This window comes from Choloepus didactylus, chromosome 5 (genome assembly GCF_015220235.1).
Source record: "Choloepus didactylus isolate mChoDid1 chromosome 5, mChoDid1.pri, whole genome shotgun sequence".
NCBI classification, from domain to species: domain Eukaryota; kingdom Metazoa; phylum Chordata; class Mammalia; order Pilosa; family Megalonychidae; genus Choloepus; species Choloepus didactylus.
In genome coordinates, this window is record NC_051311.1 from 104,616,660 (window position 1) to 104,635,844 (window position 19,185).

Genomic DNA, 19,185 nt, shown 5'->3' on the forward strand with positions numbered 1-19,185 from the left:
CAGCCATAGATGCAGTCAACTTACTGATGATTTAAATCCATGAGATATCCTCATGGTAAAAGTCAGGCCAGTGCATGCTTGACCAAACAACTGGACACCAAACCTGGCTAAGTTGACACGTAAACTTAACCATCACAACCGGTGTTTATCATGATTTACCAGCCTCTTTGTCCTGATCTTTCCTGGATGCTGCACAGTTTTATCCTAGACTCCAGAGTTTCAAAATAGTTAATTCAAATGGTTCCTGCCTTTTAAATAGTTGTTCTGTTGAAGATACTGATTCCTGGAACTCTACTCTGGCATCGTCCTGCTCCTTCATTGATTGAATGTTTTAATGTTAAATTAAATTTTCATCCCTAGATGAACCGTACTTGGTAATGGTAAATTATTCTTTTATATGTTACTGGACTGATATGCTTATATTTTGTTAAGTATTTTATATACCTGTGTTTAGGAGGGGTATTGGACTGTAGTTTTCTGATCCTAGTATCAGTATTGCTGAACTTATAAATGTGTTGAAAAGTGTACTCTCCCCTTGTGTTTTCTAAAAGAGTTTTAAGACTGGTTTTATTTCTGAAATATTTGGTAGACTTTACCAGTGAAGCCATCTGGGTTTGGAGTTTTCTTGGGTAAAGGTTTTTAATTAAGAATCCAGTTAATTTAATAGAGTTATTCAGATTTACTATGTATACTGGTGTCAGTTCAAGGAATTTCATCTGAATTGTTGAATTTATTGGTGCAAAGCTGCTCATAATATCCTCTCAATGTCCTTTTAGTGTCTATAGGATCTGTAGTGATACATTTTTTTTAATTGGTCAAGCTAGGTTTTTATCAATTTTATTGATATTTTCAAAGAACCAATTTTTGATATCTCTTCTACTTAGTTTGGCTTTAAGTTGCTCTTATTTTTCTACCTTCTTATGTGGAAGCTTAGATTATTGATTTTAAAACTTTTTTCTTTTCTAACCTTAGTATTTAAATCCACACATTTTCTTTTAAGCACTCTCTGCCTTACCTGTGGTCTCACATTTTGTCATGTTGTATTTTTATTATCTTTAGGGCAAAACATTCCTAATTGCCCTTGTGTTTACTTTTTTCCCCCTTGGGTTATGTAGAAGTGTGTAGCTTTACTTCCATAATATTTGGATACTTTTAAATCTAGGCATCATTTAGTGATTTTTAATTTCATTGAACTGTGTTCAGAGAAATACATTGTCATTTCCATTCTTTTAAATTTCTTTGTACTTGCTTTATGACCTACCATATAGTCTGATTTGGTGAATGTTCCATGTATTCTTGAAAAGGATGTATATTCTTTAGCTGTTATCTGAAATGTTTGAGAAATGTCAATTAGGTCAAACTGGTTAATAGTGTTGTTCAAGTCTTCTATATCCTTATGGTATTATGTTTCTTTTTCTGTCAATTGAGGGAGAGGTGTTAAAATTCCCATCTGTAATTTCAGATTTGTTTATTCTTCCTTCAATTCTGTCAGTTCTGAAGGTGCATAACATTTAGGACTTTTATGTCTTTTTGATGAATTGATCCTTTAATCATTATAAAGTATCCCTCTTTCTCCCTGGTAATATTTATTGCCTTGAAGCTTACATTGTCTGATATTATTTCCAGCACAGTTTTCTTATGAGTAAGGTTTATAAGGTATATCTTTTTCCATCACGTAAAAAGCCCCACTTCAGACTCCTTCATTTTGTTCAGTCAACCATCAAAGTTTGAGGAAATCTGTACCACAGGGAGTGATTGCAATGTTTCTTTCACTTTGTAGAGAAGCCTTCCTTATAAATATCCTGATCTTCCATTCAGACATGATTCTATATGCATAAATAATTGATGTATAATTCTTACCTGCAATTTAGGAGGGGCTCACTGTCCTGAGAGCATACACAGCCTGAGATAAATTGGTTATGGGCAAAGAAGAATGTCAATTAATTGGAAAAAATTAACTCAATACTTTGGGGCCCTCTAATAATTTCTTATTTAATCATGATCTGATGATTATGTAAGTATTTATTCAGCTTTATTCTCATTGCTTCTCTTGTTTATTTTGCTGCTTCTAGAAAGTCAGTAGTGGAAGAGAAGTTCAAGTAGACAAATTAGGAGATTCCTGATAAAAACAACATGATAGTATTTCTAGGAGAAATATGAGAAAAAATTTTGAGATAAATTAGAGCAGGAGTGATGTTGGAAATTTTTTGTGAATTTATTTAGCCATGATATGCGTGTTTAGTACTGACATGAGCACAATTATGTAGGTAAATGTTCTGTGTATAAAATTCTTAAGAAGCAAAGGCTGGTAAAAATTTGATTGCCTAATATTAAAGAAGCCTAGAAAATGCACTAAGTTAAGTTTAATTTATTTTTATTTTCTTTTAGAATTGCAACATGTAAACATCACTCCGCCAAAATTTATTTTGAAACCAAGACTAAGAAGGAATAAAAGGCAGGTATGTATCCACAGATACATGTTGTGATGTTTTAAAACACTTAGCAACTGCTGATCATTTCAATCCACATAAGTCTCAGTGCAAAGGTAAGTGTTAGCTCAGGTGTGTGTCAGGATGTGGTAAACATTAGGGGTTACAGGTCCATGGGAGCAGTAGAGATGAGGCCGTATTAGTTCATACACTCAAAGATATTGTTGATAATATGGTTCTTCATCATAGATGGACTAGGGAGTTCCCACTTACGGCATCTTAGGGTCTTTCTACCATAGGCCTCTTTCTTTGTCTGGGTATGCCCAGTATGGAGTCTCCTTGTATGGTACTTATACTTGAATTTATCTTCTTAAGGATACCCAATTTTGAGATAGTCAATAACGTTTTGCAAGTCAAAAAATGCTACTGTTTCAGTTGAGCGGTTTTGTTGTCCAGGTTATAAAATCAGCACATAAGCTTTATGAATGTTCACTGGATCCTGGACTTAGTAATAATATAATTAAACTGTGCTTTAAACCTATGAAGTAGGTGCTATTATTCCCCTTTCACAGGAAGAAAAATGATGACTCGGCAATGTGAAAATGACTTGCCCATAGTGATAGAGCTGGTTAATGGTTTAGAGAAAATAAGAGTCCTGATCATCAGATGGTGGTAGTGGTGTGTATTAGGCATCAAAACAAAACAGGATGAAAGGAATATAGCTCTTTAGTGAGATCAAGCAGTTGAAGAAACCAGGTATCTTCTTTGTATTACCTTGAAATAAAATATTTTTATAGACAGATTTCTAATGAGAATAATAATTGCTGAATTTTATTGAATATTTGCCATGTTCCTGGACCTGTTTAAGAATTTTAATTGTATTAACATTTTCAGCCTCATCACAACTTTATGGGGAAGGCATTTTACGATACCAGTTTTATTGATGAGGAAATTGAAGCAGAAGAAGGTTAAAAGACTTGCCTGGGACACACAGAACCCAGTGGTGGAGCTGGAGTTCTGACCTAGGAAGTCTGGTCCCAGAGAGGTGTTTATAACCCTGATGGCTTTATATACTGCCTCTCAGAAACCTGCATGCTCCAGTAATTGCTATCTTGAGCTTTATACATTTTGTGAATATTTATATGTATATGAATAGATACAGGGATACATATATCTCAAGGACATGATTCCAGTTAAATAGATAAAAATAATCACCAAAAGTATTTAATTTGAAACAGTAATTATTTTAATCATTTATGAACTGAGAGAACGGGATAACTCTTTTTTTTGATATGTGCATTGAAGTAAACATCTACAGCACCCATTCATTTCCTGAGTAAACAAACCCTTGATTTAGTTTACTGAGAAACTGTGGCTTTGTTGAGGTGAGGTACTATAAAACTGTGTGGCCAATATGGTAAGTTTCTGACATTAAGGATATGTTTTAACTTATTTGAGAGTCTTCTCCAGTCCCTTCCACAATTAGCAAAGCAGTTCGTATCATCTTTAAAAATCAGTTTTTTAAAAGACTTTTGACATTGGATGCAGTTTAGTGTTACTCTTTGGTTTCCAACCCAGAGTCATAGTCTATTCTCTGTCAACTTGGTGTTATAAGAGATTTTGGGAAAAAAAGTTTCTAAGTTTAGAAATGCAATTAGCGGAGAGACAGGAAACATGTGGCAGCAAATTTTTAGTTTGTTTTAAATGCAGCACTCAAGAAAACATTCATATATTGATTTAGGTTTGACTGTATACAACCTCATCACAAAAATGGCCCTTGGGAAAGTAAACAGAAAGATTTACTGGAAAAGTGTGTTTTGAAGGATAGCGTAAAGGAAAAAGATAATTTTACAGATCTTGTTAAGATTATGTTATAAACTAAATGCAGAGAACAAAGGGAGTGGCTTCTTAGTAGCCCTTGCCAGTAGCTTTCATTAGTCATGATTCTGAAGGTAGAGAAAATTTGTTGTTGAACTGACAGATATAGCTATACTTAGAAACCAAAGACTGCCTGGGAGCTCTCAAAACTATCCTAACAAAGCCCCTGTATTATTTGGGGGATCTCCCAAACCAAAACTGGTAAAGAGGCATTTTCCAGTCCCAAATCTGGAGATTACAGAATCAAAGTGCCAAGCCATCCACTCTTTTTGTCCTCTCAAATGATCCGCAGGAGCTTACATTAAACCAGAAAGAATGCTTGTCATATGTTATTATCTCTGAGATATATTGTTAAATGAAAACAACATGGCTCAGAAAAGCTTAAAATTAATGAGCGTACAAAATAAATTGTATATTCACATTTGATTTTATGTGAATAAATACTTCTGGAAGAAACTGGGAACTATGCCATACCCTTTGTGAGGGTAAGGTTTGGAAACTGGGTAGATGGGGGACAGAAGTGAGAGGAAGACTTTCATCCTATACCTTTTTATATTTAGAAAATTTTTGGAACCATGTAAATTTACTCCCTACTCAAAAACTCAGTAAATTGATGAAAATTTTTAAAAATGAAATACGAAAGAATAAAAAGAGGAAATTTGTTTTGTTTATTTCTCCTAGATTTTTTTTTTTAAGCTTTTCACAGTTAAGTTTAGAGGGTTTATTTAGGTGCTATTTCCTTTGCTATATTGCAGCTTCTTCATCGACACCCTCGTAATGTAGAAGAGGAAACCAAATATATTGAACTGATGATTGTGAACGATCATCTCATGGTAGGATTTGCTGAAGGTTTTGTTTGAACCTGTTTGTGTCTTGGGTGAAACTTATGGGTTCAGAAATATGTATAGAAGAAACATGAAGCCCACCAGGTTGTAACCTGAAGAGGGTATTTGCGTAACCAAACATATTTGTTATCAACCAACAGCCTTCACTTTCTTAAGTGGAAGTAATTACATTAATTTGTGAGGTTCAGAACTGTTTCTGTGAACATAATGTCATCTCTCTGAAATTGCTTGATATTAACATAGTTGCTAATACTTGAGTCTCCTCTTATTAAAATGACAGAGTTTTAAAAAAATAGAAACATCCGTTTTATGATTGAAAAAGTTAGTGAAGTACCAATAGTGTGACACTTTACTTTGCAATGCACAGCTTTATCCTACTAAAAGAAAACCAGACAATTTTTCTATTTCTGTCTTGCCATGTAGAAAACCATATGGAAATGCTTGTATAGCCAAATAATGGAATATTGGTGAAACTTCTCTCTTCTTGTTCAAGATTTTGACCCAGAATGTATATATTCATTTCATTGGCGGGCTGGTTACGTTTACAGCACAGCAGCAGGTTATACAGCAAATTGTCCTATGTAACCAGAGTTTTAAACTAAAAATGTTCAGTGATGCATGTTACTGAATTTTACTTAATTTCAGTTATAAGTACATTTGGACTTACTTTGAATAATTTACTTTAGGGAAAATGTATCATTTATTGATATATGATAAAAATAAATCAATCTTAAACCATATCAATCTTAATTATTATTGTTAATGATAATGCAATCAGAGTTGAGTGCTGTTTCCTTTAAAAATACTTTTATTTTCAGGCTAGGAGAAAGTTTTTCTCTCTTCATATTTGAATCCCAGAATGCTACTGTTCCTTGGGATTGGATTTGTTTTGTTTCAATTCTAAGGAATTTATCCCAATACTTTATATATATTTTCTTTATTAGAGAAGTTGTGTATTTACAGAACAATCATGCATAAAATGCAGGATTCCAATGTACCACCCTATTAACAACTTGCATTGGTGTGTTACCTTTGTTAAATTGATGCTAGAAAATTTTTCTAATTGTACTATTATAACAATTTATAATTGTCCATGGTTTAACTTAGGGTTCCCTGTTTTTGTAGTGTAGTTCGATGGATTTCTTTTTTTAAATGTTTATTCTGTCACCATTTATACAATCTAACATTTCCCCTTTTAATCACATTCAGATATATATAGTACAGTGCTGTTAATTACATTCACAATGTGTTACCATCACCACCATCCATTACCAAAACATTACCATCTTTCCAGATAGGAACCCTGAACATTTTAAGCCTTAACTTTCTGTTCCCTAGCCCCACCCCATCCCCTGGTAATTTATATTCTAGATTATGACTCTGAGTTTACTTATTGTAATTGTTTCAAATCAGTGAGATCATACAATATTTGTCCTTTTGCGCTTGATTTAGTTTCACTCAACATGAAGTCTTCAGGTTTCATCTATGTTGTTGCATGTATCCGGACCTCATTCCATTTTATGGCTGAATAATATTCCACTTTATGTATATACTGCATTTTATTTATCCATTCATTGGTTGATGGACAGCTGGTTTACTTCCATCTTTCGGCAATTTTGAATAATGCTGCTATGAACATTGGTGTGAAAATACCTGTTCAAGTCCCTGCTTTCAGTTCTTTTGGGTATATACCAGGTAGTGGAATTGCCGGGTCATATGGAAGTTTTATACCTAACTTTCTGAGGAACTGCCAAACTGTCTTCCACAGTGGCTGCACCATTTTACATTCCCACCAACAGTTAATGAATGTTCCTTATTTCTCTGCATCCTCTCCAACAGTTGTTATTTTCCTTTTTTTTTTTTTTTTTTTTTTGTTAGCAATCATTCCAGTGGGTGTGAAATGGTATCTTACTGTGGTTTTGATTTGCATTTCCCTAATAGATAATGATGTGGAGCATTTTTTTCATGTGCTTTCTGGCCATTTGTGTATCTTCTTTGGAGAGATGTCTGTTCAGTTCTTTTGCTTATCGTTTAATTGGGTTGTTGGTCTTTTTGTTGTTAAGTTGAAGGATTTCTTTCTGGATATTAAAACTTTGTTGGATAAGTGGTTTCCAAATACTTTATCCATTGTGTAGGTTGTCATTTTACTTTCATGATAAAGTCCCTTAAGGCATGAAAGTTTTAAATTTTGATGAGGCCCCATTTATCTATTTTTTTCTTTTGTTGCTTGTGCTTTGGGTGTCAAGTCTATTCAGAAACCATTGCCTAACAAAAGATCCTGAAGATGCTCACCTACATTTTCATCTAGGAGTTTGATAGTTTGGGTTCTTATATTTAGGTCTTTGATTCATTTTTTTATTTGATTTTTGTATAAGGTCTCAGGTCAGATCATCTTTTTTTTTTTTTTTGCAAATGGAGATCCAGTTTTCCCAGCTCCATTTGCTGAAGAGACTGGTCTTTCCCTGTTTGTCAAAAATCAGTTGGCCATAAATGTGAGGATTGATTTCTGAGCTCTTAATTCTATTCCATTGGTGTATATGTCTGTCCTTGTGGCAGTACCCTGTTGTTTTGATTACTGTGGCTTTGTAATACATTTTTGTAAGATCATGAAGTATGAGTCCTCCAACTTTATTCTAATTTTTCAAGGTGGTTTTAGCTTTTCCATGCCTCTTACCCTTCCTTATAAATTTGGTGGTTGGATTTTCCATTTCTGCAAAAAATGTGGTTTTGATTGGGATCACTTTGAATCTATAAATTGCTTTGGGTAGTATTGGCATCTTAATGATATTTACTCTTCCACTCCATGAACAGGAAATATCTTTCCATTTATTTAGGTCTTCTTTGATTTCTTTTAACAATGTTTTGTCATTTCCTATGTCCAAGTGCTCTACATCCTTGGTTAGATTTATTCCTATTTATTTGATTGTTTAAGCTGCTATTGTGAATGGAATTTTTTTCTTAATTTCTTCTTCTGATTGTTCATTGCTTGTATAAAAAAGTACTACTGAATTTGGGGGTTGGTGTTTTACCCAGCCATTTTTCTGAATTCATTTATTAGCTCTAGAAGCTTTGTTGGATTTTTCAGGATTTTCTGCATGTAGAAGCAAGTCATCTGCAAATAGGGAGAGTTTTACTTCTTCCTTACCAATTTGGATGCCTTTCTTTCTTTTCTTTTTTTTTTTTTCCTAATTGCTCTGGCAAGAACTTGTAGGACAATGTTGAATAACAGTGGTGACTGTGGACATTTTTATCTTGTTTTTGATCTTAGAAGGAAAGCTTTCAGTCTTTCACCATTAAGTAGGATGTTAGCTATGAGCTTTTCATATATGCCCTTTATCTTGTTGAGGAATTTTCCTTCCATTCCTAGTGTTCTAAGTTTTTTTTATCAAGAAGGGATGTGGGATTTTGTCAAATGCCTTTCCTACATCAAGATGAGTACGTGTTTTTTTCCTTCATTCTGTAATGTGGTGTGTCACATTAATTGATTTTCTTATGTTGAACCAATCTTGCATACTAGGGTATATAATTCTTTTATATACTGTGGGATTTGATTTGCTGGTATTTTGTTGAGGATTTTTGCATCTATATTCATAAGAGATACTGGTCTATAGTTGTTTTTTTCTTTCTTTCCTCGTGATATCTTTATCTGGCTTTGGTATGAAGATGATACTAGTTTTGTAGAATGAATTATGGAGCATTCCTCCCTCTTTAATGTATTGGAGGAGTCTGCGAAGAGTTGGGGTTAAGTCTTCTTGGAATGTTTGGTACAATCCCCCTGTAAAACCATTTGGTCCTTGGCTTTTCTTTGTTAGGAGGTTTTTGATTACTGATTCACTCTCTTTACTAGTAACTGGTTTGTTGAGGTCTTCTGTTTCTTCTTGAGTCAACGTAGGTAGCTTGTAGGTAATTTGTGTGTTTCTAAGAATTGTCCATTTCATCTAGGTTTTCTAATTAATTGGCATACAATAGTTCTTAGTATCCTTTTATAGTACTTTTTATTTCAGCAGGGTTAATAGTAATATACCCCTTTTCATTTCTGATTTTCAATATTTGTATGTTATCTCTTTTCTTAGCTATAATTTATCAGCCTCCTCCTCCTGCTCTTCACTGAATGCTGTACAGTGTTCTTCTGGCCTCTGGAGCCTCAAAATAGTTGTTTCATAGAGTTCCTCCCTGTTTAATAGTTGTTGGGTAGAAGGACTGAGTCCTGGAGCTCCCAAATTCCCACACTCCTCTCTCCTTGGGATTTTTATGAAATAAGAATAAGTAGCAAGAACATATATTTTGGGCTTTTTGGAATACTTACAAATTCAGATAGCCCAAGCAGATATCACAAATGAAATGAGTCTGGTGTAAAACAGTAGAGGGAAGGAAGGCGGCTAAAAAGGCAGCAGATAGTCTGCCCAAAGGGAGCAGCCGACTCGCATCACTTGCCAATTAATGCCATTATTAAGTAAAGCCATAAATCAGTTTTTACATGATATTTCCGGCTTTATAAAACACCGTTAAGGCCAAACCAAGTATATATGTGAGCCTCACTAGCTAATCAGTCACCCTTTTATGATGGTTATTTTAGAGCTTTCTTCTTGCTGAATAAGTCTTGTAGAAATTGTAAATGTTTATGCTTTTAGCAGTGTTCATATTCACTTTTCCTGGCTATACCCCCACTTATATTTGTATGTCTTGCAATTCATGGATGACTTTCATATGTTTATCATTTTGAACAATAATGGTGATAAAAATCTATGAAATTTAGGAGTGGGTATTTTTTTTTTACTTCATTTCATAGATGAGTAAATTGAGGCCTCAAGCTTTAACTATCCTTGATTCCAGGTACACATTTAGCATATAGAGAACTAGGTCTCAAATCTTGCAATTTTTTTTTTTTTTTACAGAGAGGCTTAGAGATCTCTCAATTATGCCATGTTTTCTCTGCTGAGGTGGTTATTTACTGATAACCCTTCACTTGTTTTCTTTTGCTTTCAGTTTAAAAAACATCGACTTTCAGTTGTACATACAAATACCTATGCGAAATCTGTGGTGAACATGGCAGATTTAGTAAGTATGAACCCAATTCCCTGTTTCTGTAGAGAAATTAGCTGACTGCTAATAGTAATGTCTTATATTTTCACTACTGTAAATTGACAATGTGTCTGTAAATTCCCAGTAACCTTGCAATGGATATTATTGACCTTGTCTCTAGCTAGGAAGATGATAAACAGAAGTGGTCAAAGTTGCCCAGAGATTTCTTCTGTTTGAATTTCCTTCCTGTATTTTTCACACTGAAGACGACAAAGTTGAGCCATAGCCCCTAACTAAGACACAGTATTCTTCTGACTGAGAAGCAGTACAACAGCTGTGCCTTTTGCAAAAGGGCCCAGTGCTGTAGTAAAGATGCAATTGAATAATTTCACTGGATTTACATCTCAAATCATCCCTAGATAATGCAGTGCCAGTACCTTCTCAATGTGTTTTAATCAGGGCCAGTCAGGTTGTATAGAAATTATTTCAGTGTTCCACTTTTTTTGCTAAGAGGACTCAAGAATGCATGAATTCTCTGTCCAGGGTGCCTGAAAATGGACTCAATTGGAACTTTGAATAAGGGTGCAAGTATTTGTCAGAAAGTGATCTTTTATTTCTAACTAGTGTTCTCTGTTCTTGGATATTATTTGGTAAACAATTTGATTCTCTTTTCTCAAGGGAAATGCATATAAATTAGAAAAACATTATCTCCTTTGAAAACAGTAATATTTCTGATATTTAACCAAAACTCAAGAAGTGTCCATTAAAAAAAGAGGAGCTTCTGTAGTCCTTTTTATAAATTATTTGATATTACCACATTTACAGCTGGTGTGTTCATTTTGTTAATATGCTAGATATATAAAGACCAACTTAAGACAAGGATAGTATTGGTTGCTATGGAAACCTGGGCAGCTGACAACAAGTTCGCCATATCTGAAAATCCGTTGATCACTCTACGTGAATTTATGAAATACAGGAGGGATTTTATCAAAGAGAAAAGTGATGCAGTTCACCTTTTTTCGTATGTAACTTTTTTTTGGTTCCATGCTGAATGCTTTATTACTTGTGACTGAGATGTAGCCTTTCAACTGCATAATGGTAGAATTTGACATCACATATATTTGGGAGAAATTTTTTTAAGTATAGATTGTTTGAAATTGTCATGAAAATTTAAGAAATTTAATTTTGAGTTATTTTATTATTGCATGTCTATTTCATTTCCATTTTCAAGAGATTTAATTAAAGGATTTACTGAGTAAAAGTACTATTGATATAGTCTCTTATCAACAGATTAATTATATTCTTTAAAGTTGCTATCTTTTAAATGTTAATATTCTCTTTGTTTTGCCTCTAATTTAAGAGCATAGTATTTTTGGAGTGTATTTTTTATTTTTTTCTCATTCTGTGTTCTTTGGGGAGATAATTTATGCCTATTTGATTTAATAGCAAATTATATAAAGTAGTATTTTGAAAATTTATCAACCAAAGTCAGAGCTGTTGGAGAGAGTTATAAATGAAAGTAAAAGAGTATATTTTTTGGTAGATTTTTATTTTTATATAATTTGAAATTTACAGGAAAGTTGCAGGGATGCTACAAGGAAATATATACCCTTTACTCAGATTCATCAATTGTTTACATTTGTTTCATGATTTCCTTCCCCCACCCCTTGTGTGTGTGTGTCTATCATCTATCTATCTACCTACCTACCTACCTACCTATCTATCTATCTATCTATGATTTTCTTCCTGAACCATTTAAGAATAAGTTGAACACACCCTGGGCCTTTACCACTGAATACTTCAGTGTATATTTCCTCAAAATAAGGGCATTCTCTAATATAACCACAGTATAATCACTAAAAAAAAAAAAGTTAACATAGATACAATATTTTAATCCACCATATTCAAATTTCACCAATTGTCACAATAATGTCTTTAATAGCTAATTTTTCTCCCCATCCAGGATCTGTTTCAGGATCACACATTGCATTTAATTGTCATGATTTTAGTCTCCTTTAATCTGCAAAATGTCCTCAGCCTTTATTTGTTTATTTCCAGCTTGACATTTTTGAAGAATGTTTAAATTATTATTTTGTAGAATGTTCCTCATGGTGGGAATGTCTTATGCTTTCTTATTATGAGATTTAAGTTTCACATTTTTGGCAGAAATGTCCCAGAAGTGATATTGTATCCTTCTTAGAGTGCATCTTTTTTTAATAGACTTCTATATGCGATATTCATTACTCATGTAGGGAATCATCCTCTCATAAACTCTTTTCTTTGGTTATATGTATTAATTTTCATATTCCTTCCTTACCTCAGGAATATACAGTGTAGAAATTCTGAGGTGCATTGAGAAAACAAATGTAAATTAATCATGAGAGGTGCTATATGTTTGAACAGTGAGCAGTAAGCACTTTTTGTTTCCTTTTCTAAAAGGGGAAGTCAATTTGAGAGTAGCCGGAGCGGGGCAGCTTATATTGGTGGGATTTGCTCGTTGCTGAAAGGAGGAGGCGTGAATGAAGTAGGTGTGATCATCTGTACAATACAAAGTGGTATGATGGCTGAAAATGTTTTTCTAATATTTCAGAGAGAATTTCTCAAATTACATTTACGCTAGATGTTAGATTGTTTTATTAACAACCAGTATGGTTACTGTAAATGACCAAAAGGACAGTGTAGGGAAGTAATGGAAGATAATATCTGATAATTCTGTTCGTGTTCTATTTAGAGTAGTTTTCATGAAATACCTATTTATAAATCATATAGAGAGAGTCTTTGCCTTTACCTTTATTCTCTTCAGAGAATAGAATAGTTCCCTGGAGCATTGAGTTTCTACCCAACAACCCAGTTGGCAATTTGCTTCCTTCCTCAGGATTTGACAAATTTTGGGAGAAAAAAATGTAATAGATTTTCCTAAGAGTTCCTCTACACTTAAGGCATTTCTCTTTAGACGCTAAGACTGATGGAAGTGATCTAAAGGAAAATAACTGGAATTTTGGGGAGGCTACATATTGAAAAATATATCCTCAATTCTTCTCAAGTTTCTATTGGCCAAAAGATCATCACCAAATTCCTCTGAACTCATACCATTTGTTTCCTGGAGCCACATTCTTTTCTACTTGGGGAGATTTCAGGAGTGTAAGTAGACAATTGAAGATGAACCCTCCAGATAATTCACTCATTCATTTTTATTTTGTATTATCAGTGGGACAGATTCTGGTTTAATTATATGCAAGAATTAAATTTTTCAGGAATGTTACAGGTGAAATTTGGACTCAATATTAGATTTAAGTTTCCAACCCCTGGCTTCTAGTCCTCCCTCTAAGACCTAATGAAATATGGATTTATTTCTTACTACTTCTTCCCAAATGCTCAGATAGCTTAGCTCTTGCTAATATGTGTTTAGCCTGTGCTAAGAAGATAGTTAGGAATTATTTATTTTCAATAACATTATGACATTTTTCTCTGACCCAGTTAAATAACAAACAATCTGCATTTGCATATGTTTTTTTGTTTGTTTTTCAGTTTGGGAAGACGGATTTAATGGCAGTTACACTTGCCCAATCATTAGCCCATAATATTGGTATTATCTCAGACAAAAGAAAGTTAGCAAGTGGTAAGTTTCAGCACATGTGTGGTTTAGTTGTATTTAAAATAGACTATCTGTCAGATATTTGGGATAATGGGATTCTTTAATTCAGTTGCTTGATCAAAGGAGTGTGGGTGATGGCATAAGATATACAGTGAGGACACAAAATGGTTTTTGAAAAGTAATACAAGGTAATATTTACATTATAGATGAGAATTTCTTCATATATAATACAAATTTAAAAATATGTAATAGAACTTCCTTCTCAGGAACAGATCTCATAAAAAACATGATAAAATACAGCTCTAGTGAAATATGCTAGATCTAGCATTTATGAAGAATATGTTTTCCTAATTCCCCACAAATGGTGAAACACTATGTTTTGGGAGTAACAACTTGATTATACTCATATTTATTTATTATTTTAATAATAATATTATTATTAATATAATTGTGCAAAGTATTAACCGTTACCATTTATGGAATACCTATTATTTGCCAGATAATTGACTGCCAGCATTACCTCCATCTGGATACTTATTTAATCTCAGGGTATCCCTGCAAGATACCCATTATTAGCCCCATTTTACAGGTGAGAGAAACTATATCTTAAAAAGGGTAATATCCCCAAGTTTATGCATATATTAAGTAGCAGAGCTAGGACATAGACCTGGGTATTTCCCATTCCAAAACTATTTGCTTAATCACTATATTGTCTGAATCAGCAGTCTTGGTGCAGAGGCTTTTAAAAATGGAAGGGGAGTAATAATTCCTGTCATGGTATCAGTGCCATAAAATTCTTTACTATTTCATAGATTATTTCATTGTATTTCATTTAAGCCATTTTAAGTGAATGCTTAAAGAATTGGCCACTTGTTAAAAAATCAGAAGATTATGTATTAGTAAAATTTCTATAATCTCAATAGGTCAAGTATATTTTGGTTTTTACACAAGGCATAAAAATCTTCAAGTGCAAGAAAAATTAGAAAGCAACTATTCCTTTAAAAAGGTAAATAAGGAACAATGTGAAGGTATATCTTTTAAAATAGGAAATAGTTTAATGTGGCTGCTTTTGCTTTGTAAAAAGGCATGCATATTCATTTTCCCTTAGGTGAGTGTAAATGTGAGGACACGTGGTCTGGATGCATAATGGGAGACACAGGGTAAGTCACTTCTATTAGAAAATGACTTACTGCTCCTTTCCCCACTGTGCTGTTGTCTTGGGAACATGGCGTTCAGTAACTTTGTGCATGTACCCTTACCACGGGCATTTATGTGAAAATCAGAAGTAGATTTTCTTAATGGCCCTATATCTAAAATATTTTTGTGAAATTGTCCCTTATTTACAAAAATTATTGATGTTAATTAGGTAAGTAGACAGCAAAGAGTTTTCAGCCTTGAATCTAGGCCAGATGTGTAAGAAACAGAGAACGTTGTTCTTGATGGCTTTCCTACTTATTTCTTCCTCTTATCTCTTTCAATTCTAATTATGGAAGGGTTATAAATAGTAGTGTGCTGGTAAGACAATTCTCAAAATAAAAAAAAAAAAAAAATACAAAAAACCACAACAAGAAAACAGCCCTGATTTGTAACTCCCACTGTGACTGGTTTCAAGCTCCCAACGTGATGTCACTGATCAAGGATTTGGGAAGAAATATGCACACTCTGCTCTCCTGAGAGAGGTTTCCATTTTTATCCTGTCCTACCCTTCACATTATCAGTTACCAATCCTTGTCTTTTATTCTTTCTAAATAAACTCTGTTACTATTCCTGTCATTCCGAACTTATTACTGCCACCCTACTTGAAACTTATATAATCTTGGGCTTTTATTATTTCAATAATATTCCAAATGCTCAGGCAGTTTTCAGGCTCCTTCTCTCCCCTCCTGAACTCCACTTCCCTCATCATTAAAAAGATACAAAGAATGAAACAGTAAATCGTATATTATCCAACTTAAAGAATAAAATACTACTTAGGTAGTTAAATCCCTCTTGTGTTCTCCTTCCTTATTGTCCCCAGCCAAAGTAACCCACGTCTTGAATTTGGTTCATATCGTTCACAGGGCCTTCCTTTTATCTTTTCACTATATTTCACTATATTTATGTGGTGTATTAAAGCACTACATAGCATTGTTTTGCATACAGTATGAAAGGTGTCATACTGTATATTTTCTTCTGTGACTTGCATTTTTCTCAATAGGTTTGTGAGATTTATCCATGCTGATAATATATAGCTCTAGTCCATTGATTGTCTAGAGTACAGTTTATTCTTTCTCTTTCTCATTGGATTTATGTTTCAAACACATAAATCATGTCATTCTCCCACTCAGAACTTAGAAGTGAGTTTCCACTTCTAAAGAATAGCAAATTCTTTTCTTCAGTAATTAGATGCCCATAATCTTTCTTCATCCCCATTTGCAATCTCATTTTCACTACGATTTATGATTGGTTTGCTTAACATAATTGTAAATGGGTTTCTGGCTTTTTTGTTTTACTAGCCATAATCCTGTATGGATTTTCACCTTCTTAAAAATTTATTCACCATATTATATATGAATTTCCAGCCTCTTTTGATTTCTTCAATATGTTTTCCCCATTTGGGGTGTCCTTCCCCCTTTTCTCTAAATACGTTTTAGCCATTTGAAGTTTATTGTAATTTAACTTCTTCGTTATAAGTTAATTCTCTATGTACTTATGCTTGCCCTCACTAATTAGTTGTAAAGTTCTAAAGGATTACTTCTTACACTAATTTATATTTCTCTCAGATCTCACATCATAGTACCTTTTACGGATTTGATTTTCAGTAAATATTTGTTGGTTGTATTTAAATTTTGAATCCCCAGGATATGTATGCAAGGAAAATAAATGATGAAGGTAGTATATATACAGACATATACTTAAAAGATGTTATATTTTTCAGAATATCTTTGGACTTTTTGTTTAGTGATAAGTAGAAATGGTTAAAATCTTTGTTCAGTACTTTTCCAGTCTTACTAAATTTCATGCTAGAGAGTCTGAACTTTTAAAAGCTACTTTGTATATTACATCTGAATATTTTAGTCAACTATTAAAAACAAAATTTTATAGGCAATCTGTATAGCATTAAGCATAATGTGTAGCAAAATCAAATGGCTCCCCTCAGGTTTGATTTTATAGTATAGCTCTTTACATGAAATAAATGCTTGCAAAAGAAAAGCCATTTGCATAAAAGATTGTCTGGCATGATGCTATAATTTGGTCTGTGCCAAAATCACTAGTTATGGATGTATATTTCCCACAAGTATATCTCCTCCCATTTTTACTTTATGAAATTCCTTTGCACTACTAAATGTTGGAAAGCATTTTTGAATGAATACCGTCAGCCCTATTTAAAGATACAAAAATTGGTATTTTAAGAACACAGAGTAGAATATGTAAGTTACCCTGCAAAAAAGAAATTGTGGCAACAGAAGCTGGGAAGACAAATGATATCTGCCTTCAGATATTTGAAGGCCATGTTATGGTGGAGGCATTAGTCTTATTTGATATAGTTAAGAGCACAGAACTGTATAAGGAAGTTATAGGAACTCAGAGAGTGGCAAAATTAAGGAAAGAACAATTCACAAATTTCAACTATTCAGGTATAGCATGAGTTTCCTTGTGAGGGAGTGAGTTTCCTGTCACTGGAAGTGTTGGAGAACAGATTGCGTGCCCATCTGTGTAGCAGGCAGGAGGCTGGCTGGACTGTGACCCCTGAGGGCTTCTTGCAGTGGGCAGGAGGTTGAACTTGACTTAGACTTCCAAGGGCCCAACACTAAGAGGTAGTGACAGTAGGGAGCCAGCTCAGACTTTGGTGAGTACAATAAAAAGGGGATTTGAATAAAGTGCTGTTTAAATTTGATGATGCTGGCAGAGATAGGTAGGATGGATTGGAGGCAAAAGGGGACAAAAAAACACTGGCCATGGTATAGATATTGAAAAGGGAAAAGGAAGTAATATATGTAAGAAATTTTTCAAATGAAGAATAAAATTTATTCCTTTTTAGGCAAAGGAAGTGAAGGAAGTAAAGCAGTGCAGACAACTTAATCTCAAGACTGTTTATATCAGAGCAGCTTTTCTTGGAGAATTTGGCATGAAAAGATTGAAAAATGAGTTTAGAATAAATAATTATTCTAAATTCCATTCATTTTTTCCTCAATGTATTAACCACTGTGCTAGGAAGAATTAGAGATGTATTTGGACGTAGTCCTTGCAGCCCAGTCGAAGAGACCTCATATAAACCGGCCATTATTATATTAATTATTTTTCCCCTTTTTAGTAAAAGCTCAATGCAAAACAATTTTGAAAAGTATAGAAATAAACTTTTTATCACTTCAACTCACCATCCAGTGATAACCATAATTAATGTTAAAATACTCCTATATTTCAGTCCAGCATTTTTTCTTTCCATTTTTATTGTTTTATAAAATTTGGATCATGCTGGCTAGATAGTTTATCCTTTTTTTTACTTAACATATACAGTCAGCTTTTTTCTGAGGGTTTAAATATTCTTCAATTCTTACTGTTGAACATTAAGGTTATTTTCATATTTTTTGATGTTATAAATTGTGCTTTATAATATATAAATAGCTTTGCTCATACATCTTTGTGCATATAGCTAATAATTTCCTCAAGAAAAATTTCTGAAAGTAGAATTACTAGATCTAACTTATACTCATTTTGAAGGTTCTTAATGCTTATTGCTAAATGCTCTCCGTCCAAGTTTCTTTTTCTATTGACTTATTATTATTTTGGTATGCATTATTTTAAAACAATCTCTAACTTGAGAAAAAGTTGCAGGAATAGTCCTAAGAACTTTTTTGTCCCCTGAATCATTTGGGATTAACTTGTTAACTTGCTACCCTGTGAACCCAAACACTTTAATATATATTTCTTGCAAACAAGGATATTCTCCTACACAATCACAGTGCAACCTATAAAATACAACTCTTAGACCCATTCAAGATTTTTCCTGGTGTTTCAGTATCATTTAGGGTTAAAGGTTTGGAATCAGGCATCACATTTAGTTTTTATGTCTCTTTAGCACCTTTCAATCTTAACAATTCCTCAGTCTTTTTTTTACTTTCATGACCTTGACACATTTGTAGGTTATCAGTCAGTTATTTTGTAGAATACTCTGCAGCTTGAGTTCCAGCCCAGTTTTAGTATTTAGGAGAGACTCATCAGGAAATAAACTATCCCTAACTCTCCTTCATTTAAATCATAGGTAATATATGTGTTTGTTACCTTTGAATGTGTATGCAAATAATGAACAAAACATAGTATTAGTCACCAAATGAAGAATTCAGAAATATACAGATTGACTCAAAGTCATACAGATTGAAATAGAAGTATACATAAATGGAATTTATTCCTTCATTTAAAGAATAATGTGCAGTTT

The 19,185-nt window shown here is 33.4% G+C and overlaps 1 protein-coding gene across 9 annotated transcripts in view; it reads left to right on the forward strand.

Moving 5' to 3' along the window:
* ADAM22 (ADAM metallopeptidase domain 22) overlaps positions 1-19,185 on the forward strand; it is a 285,191-nt gene that overhangs the window by 200,117 nt on the left and 65,889 nt on the right. For all 9 annotated transcript variants that reach the window (XM_037836582.1, XM_037836583.1, XM_037836585.1 and 6 more), the window contains exons 8-14: positions 2,389-2,459; positions 5,063-5,140; positions 10,139-10,210; positions 11,029-11,195; positions 12,614-12,698; positions 13,703-13,793; positions 14,878-14,929. In XM_037836582.1, coding sequence (XP_037692510.1) covers positions 2,389-2,459; positions 5,063-5,140; positions 10,139-10,210; positions 11,029-11,195; positions 12,614-12,698; positions 13,703-13,793; positions 14,878-14,929 — 616 coding nt within the window. The remainder of the gene's footprint in view (positions 1-2,388; positions 2,460-5,062; positions 5,141-10,138; positions 10,211-11,028; positions 11,196-12,613; positions 12,699-13,702; positions 13,794-14,877; positions 14,930-19,185) is intronic.